Below are 11,899 nucleotides of genomic sequence, written 5' to 3' on the forward strand. Positions count from 1 at the left end.
TTTGAAACAATGAAAAACCCACAAAGGTAGATTTAAAAACAGTAGAATAAACACCCAAGATAGAGACCCCAACCAATCTTTCCTAAAAAAAAAAAAGTCTTCAATTATTTCCAGAAACTATCAATAGTGGCTATTGAGAGATGCTATTCCACAAAACAGGGGCACCCACAATAAAAGCCCTGCTCCGAATGAGCTTCTGATATTTTAGGGCCAAGGAGAGACTCTCCTGCAGAAAAGTGTCCTACAGCAATCTGCTGGGTATGTAAGGGGTAAGGCTTAGTCACAGTATCAAGGCCACCAGCTGCCATCAGGATCCAACTAGATCCCTTGCCCTTTGTTTCTTTCTCAAACACCAGTGCCACTTCCCCATTCACTGATCAAAGTTCAGAGTATGTTCCTTGGCCATCATTGCTATATAAACAAAAAGACTTCATAAATCCAACGAGCTGCAACAAAGAACAAATAAAAGGCAAACTAATGTATGCAATAGAATCATAGAATTGTAGAGTTGGAAGGGGCCTATGAGCCCATCAAATATGCTGATATGTACAGTGAAAATGTTTCATTTGATCTTTTTCTTTTTACCTTCATATTTGACGGGAAGACTCCTACTCTTAACAGGATATCAGATTGGCCCATTAGTCAAAAGATAGATCTGCCTACTTAATCCTGCCCACATGGTGCCACAATCAGAGACTAGATGCACAGCAGAAAGTCCTTGCCAGTGAGCCATCTAAATTGGAGTTGTACTTCTGTGCATCTGGGGTAAATTTGAGATGCAACCTTTCTTAATATTTTAGTAACTTTAGGATACAGGGGAACCATCTTTCTGTAAGACACCGGAAGATAATTCTGTTTTCATATTTCTGATGGAGTTTTAATGTAGTAATTCATAATATGGATCTTTGGCACAACAGAGACAGAGCCCTGATTCGGACACTATGGCTGATGCATGGTTTGGCTGTTGGAACTGTGTAACATAGTCATGCATTCCCTTCATCCTTCCCTGCTTCACTCACACAATTAAATTCCCTCGTATATTTTGTCATTATGTCCAAAGTGGGCAAATTAGGTTAAAACAAACCATTGTTCACCTTCAAGCCAGAAAAGAATCCCAATTCAAATCATGGTTTTCATGATTTGGCATTAACTATCATTGGCATTAACTATCAAACTATCATTGGCATTAAAGTCATTAGCCCAGTTTGAATATAATGACAAATGTTGGTTATTATGACCCACAATGTCAGGAACAGAACTGCAGCACATGAGGGGAGGAGGGAAGTGGAGAAGGGCAAAAGGCTTGTGGCCTTCCTGGAAAAAGCACGGCTGGCTATGATATCTGTGCTAGGCCAGTGTTTCCACTCACGTTTGGTTTGGAGTAGTACAATTACATTAATGAACAGCTCACCTTCAGACCAAGAAACCAGGAACTGAATGACAAAAAACCCTGCTCTGACGTGGTTTATAATGATTTCAACAAAACAAATTGTTCCACTATGTCCCATTTAATTAACAAGAAATAGATTAATTTTCAAAAGGTTGAGATTTAAGGTTTAGTACATTATCACAACAGCACTTCCCCCATTTTATCAAAATAAGAGACGAGATTATTTCAGTTTTACAAAGTAACCATGCATAGAAACCAGGCATACATTGCTGTCAGGCTGTCTCTAAATTTGCCTTTTCCCCACCTAATGCACTGGCTTAGTGACACTGGAAATATCTAAGAACACTTTTCTTCCAAGTTATTTTGCTACTACAATTTTTGTTTGTGATTCTGAATTATAGGTCAATTATTAGCCAACACTTCTCTGGCAAAAGTATGTGTGTGCATGAACACATTAAGGGCCCCTCCAGACCTCTTTACTGCGTATTCACAATGAGCTGTATTCATGATACTATCAGGGTGGTCATACACAATCCTGCTTTCAATATTATTTGCACCTACAAAAGCTTTGGGGTGGTCATACTGCTTCATTTTCAATCACTGCATATCCCATAACTTCCTGCTGAAATCCCATAACTTTTCATACCACAAATGTTCGGGGGGGGGGTTGGTCCTACCTTTGTTGCACTATAACCCTTCCAGTCTTATGTGGTAGCATTGCAGAAGTATTGTAGAACAACTAACAAAGTGGAAAAAATCCACCACTAATCCACTATTATCTCAAGAATATGTTGCAGAATATACCCACAACAAAACACCAATCTGGAGGGGTCCTTAAACAGTTATTCAAGAAAAACAGCAAATACGATTTTCTTATCTAATATTCCAAGAATTGCTTCTGAAGCATCCCCAAATTGAACGCAATGACTTTTTACCTGCTGTATATCAGGCAGCCCATGCTATTGATCTCTTTGTCCAGTTTGTATCTCCGAAAGTCCTCCCAAGCATCTTTGATGGCTGTGATGGCCATGATAATACAGACTGGGATCATGGATATCCCAGGCTCAAACGCATTGACCACTGGCACAAAATTGAGTGCTACAATGGCCACAAAATATAAATTGGCAAAACGATGGAACTGTTCAAATATGTTTTTAGGGATGAAAGACAGGAGGGTGTATCTTGTGGTCTTGATTCTGTTGCCCTCATAATGCCTATTTGGATTTTCTTTCCAATCATCTTCATAAAACAAGTTTGAAACCACTACTCTTTTAGTTTCTTCTTTCTGCTTTCTCCTCTTTCTTCTCTTTTCAGGTTCCTCGTTCTTGGAATCGGTAGCAGCACTCTGGCAGCAGGGTCTTCTGAACCTAAAGATGTCCCTCAGGAATTTTACTGAGCACATTTCCTTGACATCTTCCTGCCCCTTAAAAGCCACACTTTCCAGCACAGGTTTTACAAAAGTAAGGCTTAACTATTCAAGCAGATTTGCTGTACAGCAAAGTGCCGGGCTGAGTATAACTAAGCTGATTGCTTTCAGTTGCTTTCAGTCAACACCTGCTGGAACACAGACGTCATACATACACAGGTATCATCCTCCTATAAACCGGTTTTCCTGCCATCAGAGTGAGCGATCCTGGGTCCTAGTGCTTGCTCCTTGTGGTGATGAATGAAGAAATTGTTCCTCAGTTATATACTTGCATAGACACTTTCTGAATCTTACAGTGAAAAGCAGAAGTTTTTTCAGCCTATTTGTTTCTTTGAATCTTTCAGGTGTGTCCTTAACATCACAGTTTTAATATACAATATATATTAAATGCCTTTTATATGTATGTGTATACAGGGTTATATATAATCTTTAAAAAAAAATCAGTCACATTTTCACACAAAGAAATTCTATGCAAGAAAACTAAGCCATATGCTGACCAAAGCTGAATTCTGCCATCTGCATTATCTGCACAAAAGAACAATTGCACATATGTGTTTATTTTTACTAGTATATTGTCTTTCTCCTCCTCTAGGATGTACACCTTAACGTGGTGAGGGGGTTTGAGAGTGCTGAAGAAGCTAAGAGCAATGCCGTCAGGAGTCTAGACCAAGAGGCTAGACTCCTAGAAGGGGCACCCAAGGTGGAATGGTCAAAGCTGAAACACCAGACCAAGATGCATCCAAACTCAGAGGAAGGCAATAGTAAACCACCTCTGAATATCTCTTATCACGAAAACCCTATGAATAGAGTATCCAAAATGCAACACGAGATAGTGCTGGAAGATGAGACCCCCCAGGTCAGAAGGCACTCACCAAGCTACTGGGGAAGAACAAAGGACAAGTACAAGTAGCGCTGTGACTAATGATGCAGCTGGGTCAAAGCCAAAAGGAAGCCCAGAGGCTGATGCGCACTGATGCAAAAGGAGAGTCCCGAGTTGTACGATGACCACAATAGGAACATGGAATTTGAGAAGCATGAACCAAGGAAAGTTAGAAATTGTCAAGCAAGAAATGGAATACATCAACATTACAATACTTGGTGTGAGCAAACTAAAAGGGACAGGAATGGGATATTTTCAATCAGGCAACTACAAAATATTTTATGCAGGAAATGAGAAATTAAGAAGAAATTGGGTTGCTTTAATAATGAGAAGTGATGTAGCAAGAGCAGTTAGGAGCTACAACCCAAGGTCTGAGTTATATCAATGAGATTAAACAGGAAACCTATCAACATAACCATCATCCAAGTCTATGCTCCGATGGCAAACGCCGAAGAAGAGGAATTGGAGAGATTTTACGCAGAAGTACAGGAAGAAATTGATCACACACCGAAACAAGATGTGCTTGATCCATTTCAATCGGGCTTCAGGCCTGGACATGGGACTGAAACAGCCTTGGTCGCCTTGGTAGATGATATGAGGAGGGCGTGGGATAGGGGCGAATGCACCTTCCTTGTCCTCCTTGATCTCTCAGCGGCTTTCGATACCGTTGACCACGTTATCCTCCTGGACCGCCTGAAGAGGTTAGGCATGGGGGGCACTGTATTGCAGTGGTTCCATTCCTTCCTCTCTGGTAGGTACCAAAGAGTGGCATTGGAGGATGAAGTCTCGGATCCTTGGCCTCTCACTTGTGGGGTGCCACAGGGTTCCATCCTCTCCCCGATGCTGTTCAACATCTATATAAAGCCGCTGGGGGCAATCATCAGGAGATTTGGGCTGCAATGTCATCAGTATGCGGATGACACGCAGCTCTATCTCTCATTTAAATCTTCACCGAGGTTGGCTGTAGAAACCCTGTCCAAGTGCCTGGAGTCGGTGAGTGGCCGGATGGGAAGGAATAAGCTGAAGCTGAACCCTGACAAAACTGAGGTACTATTGGTGGGAGACAAGGGAAGGCTGGGGGATGTGGACCTGGTGCTCAATGGGGTACAATTGCCCCTGAAAGACCAGGTCCGCAGCCTGGGGGTCATTCTTGACTCCCAGCTGTCCATGGAGGCTCAAGTCTCGGCTGTGAGCCGGGCGGCGCTGTATCAACTCCATCTGACACGGAGGCTGCGCCCCTACCTTCCCAACCTTCTGCTCCCACCGGTAGTACATGCCCTGGTCACCTCTTGCCTAGACTACTGTAATGCGCTCTACGCGGGGTTTCCCTTGAAAACGGTCTGGAAGCTGCAACTGGTACAGAATGCGGCGGTTCGTCTGATTAAAGGCAGCCGCCGGCAAGATCACATCACTCCAGTGCTGAAGGAGTTGCACTGGCTACTGGTTGTTTACTGGGCCCAATTCAAGGTGTTGGTTTTGACCTTTAAAACCCTATACAGTTTTAGCCCAGTCTATCTGAAGGAGCACCTCCAGCATCGTCAGGGATGCCGCTCAACAAGATCAGCCTCAGAAGACCTTCTCTCGATCCCACCGGTTAAAACAGCTAGACTGGTGAGGACTAGAGAGAGGGCTTTTTCAATAGTGGCCCCCACCCTGTGGAACTCTCTCCCAAATGATCTCCGCCATGCCCCTTCTATGATGAGCTTCCGCCGGGCCTTGAAGACCTGGCTCTTCAGGCAGGCTTTTGGGGTGGGTTAGGTTTCTACTGTTATGGTTTTAAATTTTAATGTTTTAATGTATTGTTTTTTATCTTGTACGTCACCCAGAGTGGCTGGACAACCAGCCAGATGGGCGACTAATAAATTTAATAAATAAATAAATAAAATGTGCTGATAATCATGGGAGATTGGAATGCAAATGTAGGAAACAGAGAAGAATTAGGAATTGTGGGGAAATGGGGCCTAGGAGACAGAAATGAAGCAGGAGAAAGACATTGAATTTTGTGAAGCCAATAATTTGTTTCTTGCGAACACATTTTTTTGAGCAACCGAAAAGACGATTGTACACATGGACATCACCAAATGGTCGATATAGGAATCAAATTGATTATATAATTGGTAGCAGAAGATGGAGAAGTTCCATACTTTCTGCGAAAACAAGACCAGGAGCAGACTGTGGTACAGATCATGAACTGGTCGTATCAAAAATCAGAGTAAAGCTAAAGAAGACCAACAAAGGAATCATAATGCCAAAATACAATTTAAATAACATCCCAGAAGAATATAAAGATCAAATAAGGAACAGATTTGAGGCTTTAAACTTAGTTGACAGAGAACCAGAAGAACTATGGAGTGAAGTCACATTCATTATCAGGGAAGAATGCAAAAAGACAATAACTCTAGTTAAAAAGAGAGGAAGACCTCAATGGATGACCGAAGAAACTCTTAAAATGGTTAAAGAGAGAAGTTACAATAGTTACTGTATAGAAATAGAAGAGGACAACAAAAAGGGTAGAACAAGAGCCCTGTTCCAAAAGATTAGAGAAATGAAAGGAAAATGTTGAAGGGATGTTGAATAATCAACAGGGGAACACACTGACTGACTGAGATGAAATAAAAGGAAGATGGAAGCAATACACTGAAGAACTCTATAAAAGAGATGCCAGGATGACAGATTCATTCACAGAGGAACCGTATGATGAAGAACCAGAAAATTTAGAATGCGAGATGAAAGCTGCCCTTAAAATACTTGGACGAAACAAATCACCAGGAATAGATGGCATACCAATAGAGTTGCTACAAGCTCCTGAGACTGAATCTCTCCAAATTTTGACAAAAATTGTCAAGAAATATGGAAAAGTAAACGATGGCCCACAGACTGGAAGCGTTCCATATACATCCCAATTCCAAAGAAAGGGGATCCCAGGGAATGCAGTAATTATCAAACTATTGCCTTAATATCCCATGCAAGTAAAGTAATGCTCAGGATTCTACAACAAAGGCTTTTACCATATATGGAGCGAGAAATGCCAGATGTCCAAGCTGGATTTAGAAAGGGAAGAGGCACCAGAGATCATATCGTAAACATACGTTGGATAATGGAACGGACCAAGGAATTTCAGAAGAAAATCACCCTGTACTTTATAGATTACAGCAAAGCCTTTGACTGTGTAGATCATGAAAAACTATGGAATGCTTTAAAAGAAATGGGGGTGCCACAGCATCTGATTGTGCTGATGAGCAACCTATACTCTGGACAAGAGGCTACTGTAAGGACAGAATATGGTTCCCCATTGGAAAGGTGTGAGACAGGGGTGTATTTTATCACCCTATTTATTTAATCTATATGCAGAACATATCCTACAGAAAGCAGGATTGGACCAAGATGAAGGAGGTGTGAAAATGGGAGGGAGAAATATCAATCATTTACGATATGCTGACGATACCATACTACTAACAGAAACCAGTAATGATTTGAAATGAATGCTGATGAAAGTAAAGAGGAAAGCACAAAAGTAAGACTGCAGCTGAACGTCAAAAAGATTAAAGTAATGACAACAGAAGATTTATTTAACTTTACAGTCAACAATGAGGACACTGAACTTGTCAAGGATTATCAATACCTCGGCACAGTCATTAACCAAAATGGAGATAATAGTCAAGAAATCAGAAGAAGGCTAGGACTGGGTAGGGCAGCTGTGAAAGAACTAGGAAAGGTCCTCAAATGTAAAGATGTATCACTGAACACTAAAGTCAGGAACATTCAGACCATGGTATTTCCGATCTCTGTGTATGGACGTGAAAGTTGGAAAGTGAAAAAAGTGGATAAGAGAAAAATCAACTCATTTGAAATGTGGTGTTGGAGGAGAGCTTTGCGGATACCATGGGCTGCAAAAAAGACAAATAATTGGGTGTTACAACGAATTAAACCAGAACTATCACTAGAAGCTAAAATGATGAAACTGAGGTTATCATACTTTGGACACATAATGAGAAGACATGATTCATTAGAAAAGACAATAATGCTTGGAAAAACAGAAGGAAGTAGAAAAAGAGGAAGGCCAAACAAGAGATGGATTGATTCCATCAAGAAAGCCACAGACCTGAACTTACAAGATCTGAACAGGGTGGTTCATGATAGATGCTCTTGGAAGTTGCTGATTCATAGGGTTGCCATAAGTCATAGTCGACTTGGAGGCACCTAACAGCAGCAAAATTGTCTTTCTCATAGCCATGGGGATGGGCAAAAAAGTATGAAGGGCACTGAAGAATCCCAGCCTCTGGAAATATTATTCCTTCACACTCTGCTTTTATCTTGTTGCTTATAGGGTAGGCCAAAATACCAACGTCTATTTGGGCCTGAAGCACGACGCAGAGAGGAAAAAGAGAAGTTGCACACAGAGCTGGTGAAAACACGTTGCTCCTTTATTTAATGAGTAACATTCAACAGTGTAGTATTATGAGGGCAGGGACCCATACACTGTAGCACTCTGCCTGCCTGCTATGTAGAACTATATAGATGCACCTATTTGCTGGTTTAACTTAGGAGGCATAAATGCACAAGGCAGAGTGCAATGCAGATTGATGCCTCCTTCCTTAGCTATTGATGTGAGGTACACTGCCAGTTACAGGACTGTTTTCAGTGCCCAAAGCTTCTGAAGCCTCTTAAGGAGTCTCTGCTAATAGCTTTGTAGGGTGTCTACTTGCCCAATGCCAGTTGTAAAAGCATATACAGATCTAGTGATGAGCAAACACCATGAGGTTTGGTTAGAAGTGGGGTCAGCAAACCATTTAAAACAAAATAAAGAAAGTAGTTTGGTTTTGTTCTGAGCCCAATTCCCAATTATATCTTTGGGAATGCAGCGAGATCCAATGCCCCTCCTGAAATTCCTCTAACCCCAGACTGAAAGTGGGGATGGACAAATCTGTCAGTTTCAGTCCTAAGGTATGCTTCTCATTTTTCCAGTCTTAAATTCCGTTCTCCACATTTATGCAACTTTTTGTGATATTTTTTAAAAAATACATCAGCATTTTAGTGCAAATTTCCCAACACATTTTTGTATGTAGTTTTGCCCAATATACACATTTTAAAACCAATTTCCCCAATATAATGCAGTTTTGTATGTTATTTTCAGTAATATATGCATTTTTATGCACATTTCCCTCTAATATATTTTGTACATATTGAGTTTTATTCAGTTAAGTCCTGCTCAGAGCAGGCCCGTTTAAATTAATGAACCTAAGTTAGCCATGTATGTTAACTTCAATGGGTATACTTTGAGTAGGACAAGCATTAAATGCCACCCATTGTTTAGTTAGTGAAGTTCACTGTGAATTCAGAGAAGTGCAAATTATAAAGGATAGTTTTTAGTTTGTGTTTTGGGAAGTGCAAATTAATTTTTCATTAAAATTCAAACAAAATTTACTTACTCCAGTTGAAGTTCCACTTGCTGGAATGCTGCTGTGGTGTTACAGGCACCAGGGACCTTGGAAGTGTAATTCTTCCTAGGTGCCTAAGTGCTTTGTATGGACACTAGATGCGCTGGGAATTACCTATCCCTTTTGATAATAACAAAAAATTCCACAGCGATTAGGAATTAGCGAGAATTTTGATTCAGTTCACATTTCAAGCAGAATCTATCAAATCCATGCTTTCAGAAACAATATGAAACCAAAACACAGCTATCCTTTGAAATCTGCACTTATTTGAATTTGTGATGCAGTTTGCCAACCAAACACTGTTTACAAAAATGCCTATATTAGGGGAAATTGTGGATTGTAGGCTAAGAAATTAGTTAAAACTGCCTATAAAAATGTGTTTATTGGGATAAATTTGCACTAAAATGCTGGATAATTTTCATGAGGATTTTTGTTATAGAAATTCACAAATTGCTGCAGAAATGTGGTGAACTGAATTTAAGACTGGAAAAATGAGGAACTAAGAGAACTGAAACTGACAGATCTTTCCATAGGGATACACATTTCTCTTGCAGAAGCATAAAGATTAGTATATGTATTCTGGCAGGAACTCAAGTAATACTAGCATAACATCATGATGGTTTCCTAAGATGTTTACAATAATAAATATTTAAGATACAAACTAGAGTCAGAAGGAGGATTTCAGCATGAATTTTAAAGCAAAAATAACCTTCTATGGAATATTGTTCAATTCTTTCATTGCCTCTATTATGATTATGTGATGATGGAATTGGGATCTATATTATAATTTAATGAAGCAGAATAATAGCAGATTTTAAGACTTACTTATCGTATGCTTTGGTTTTGTAAGAATTGATCTGCTGATCAAATCTGTATCTCTTATAATCTTCAGCACCATCTTTTATTGCGATAACTAAAAGCACAGCAGCCAAAGGCAGCATTGTGATCTCCCTGTGGAAGACTTCCAGCTGTGGGAACCAGTTGATGACCACCAAGAACAGGAAATAGACATTAGCCAACCTAAAAAATGGATATGCCATTAAAAGAGGTTGACAATTTTAAATTTAATTTGCTTCTTTTTGCATGTGAGAGACAATAGCTTCTTTCTTTCTTCCCCCTACCTGACGCAACATATTGTGAAACCAGAATTTCTTCAGCTAAAACATGGATTGTTTTAATGTCTAAATCTGACTGTAGTTTGCTTTGGCATAGCAAATCAGGATCTGATATCATAGTTTGAAGTTGGTTTACAGATCATCTTTTGTGCTGATTTACTGTTATGTCTCAGACTACTGAAAAACCACAGTTAAGGCAATGAAGGCTATAATTGTTCATCAGTATATACAAAGTATTTTCAATTTCAGTGCCAAAACCAAGCCTCAAGCAAAAATTGAAATGCTCTACACCAGCCTTCCCAACCTGGTGCCCTCCAGATGTTTTGGACTATAAATCCTGTCATTCCTGGTCAGCACAGCCAATGATCAGGGATGATGGGAGTTTTAGACCAAAATATCTGGAGGGTACCAGATTGGGGAACATTGTTCTAGTCAATCTGTTTCACTCAGGAGAACTTAGAGGAGATCTGCCATGACCCACTCTACCACCTTGCCCATGAACATAATATTCAAGGCTGGCCTATAATTTCCAGGTCAGATGGATCTAACTAGTTCTTTTTCAGAATAGGTCTTACAGTTTTCTCCTTATGGTGATGTGGGACAACCTCTTCACTTAAAGAGGAGTTTCAGGCTTTCTTGGCTGTACTCTATGAGAATAGAATGTTTTACTATGAAATTCTACAGTATAGCAACTACATTGGTACAGGTTTCGGATATAATTACTGTAGGTTAGACTTTTAAATTAGAACTCCCCCCCCCATTTAAGACTTTTTGTTTTGCTTTACTAGCCTTTCCTTTTAAAATCTCCAGCCCTGAAAATGAACACAAAATGTGATAAATTTTTGCAGCTTTTAAAAGTTGTGGTGTATACCTGTGAAACTGTTCAAAGAGATTTTGGGGTATAAAAGTCAGCAAAGTGTACTTGGTGGTCCGTATCCCATTTCCAGAATAAACTTGAGAGACTTTCCCTGACTCCTTTTGAAATCTGTCATTACTGGGAAATACAACCCTCCATTTGTCCAAGTCATATTTCTGCCTGTCTTCGTCAGATGATAACAGAGGTGTTGATTCCAACTGAGTCCGGGAGACCTCTTCAATGGACCACTGAGACTGCCAGCGATACAAAGCAGAGTCTACTGACAAAGCCATTTTCACTGTGGGGATGTCTGAAAGACAAATATGTAACCAGGGCTGAAAACCAATTCCAGCTTTGAAGCAAACACATTTCTTGCTAGTGAAGGTTTAGAGCAGCAAATGAACACCTCAGTTAATATATTACCTGCAAGAGTTTCAAATTTTTGTATTTCCAATACATTTACATAGGCTAACAAGCAGAATAACAGCATCTCAAGGGGGAAAAACTTACTGTTAACTGTTTGGAAGAAATCTTTTTTGTTGTGATTAAAATGCATACAAGGGCTTCTGGTGATCCATAGATAGTGCTTTTCATGCAAGCAGAGTGTGAAAGTAGTGCCAACATGCAAGAACTGAGTCATAGCAGATGTTGAAATTTTACAACATAAAAACCAGGGGAAAGGATTTCTGACATGGTGTGGGATGGATATGTATATTGTTGTTTATTTGATCAAATACCTGTTCTACTGCTTCCTCAGTGCTGGAAGAAAGTGATCAGAACTGGAAAAAAAAACC

The 11,899-nt window shown here is 40.1% G+C and overlaps 1 protein-coding gene across 2 annotated transcripts in view; it reads right to left on the reverse strand.

Moving 5' to 3' along the window:
- The window catches only part of ATP10B (ATPase phospholipid transporting 10B (putative)), a 91,486-nt gene extending 80,073 nt beyond the window's left edge, over window positions 1-11,413 (reverse strand). Inside the window, exons 1-2 of one of the 2 annotated variants that reach the window (XM_061616763.1) lie at window positions 11,121-11,413; window positions 9,960-10,154 (exon numbers count right to left, since the gene is read on the reverse strand). In XM_061616763.1, the coding sequence (XP_061472747.1) occupies window positions 9,960-10,154; window positions 11,121-11,398 (473 nt within the window). In that variant the 5' untranslated portion in view covers window positions 11,399-11,413. Of the gene's footprint in view, window positions 1-2,325; window positions 2,980-9,959; window positions 10,155-11,120 lie in introns of those variants that run through there. The other variant, XM_061616762.1, reaches the window with a different exon arrangement.
- Window positions 11,414-11,899: the final 486 nt, after the last annotated feature.

The sequence above is a fragment of the Rhineura floridana genome, chromosome 3, assembly GCF_030035675.1.
Source record: "Rhineura floridana isolate rRhiFlo1 chromosome 3, rRhiFlo1.hap2, whole genome shotgun sequence".
In the NCBI taxonomy this organism is placed as follows: domain Eukaryota; kingdom Metazoa; phylum Chordata; class Lepidosauria; order Squamata; family Rhineuridae; genus Rhineura; species Rhineura floridana.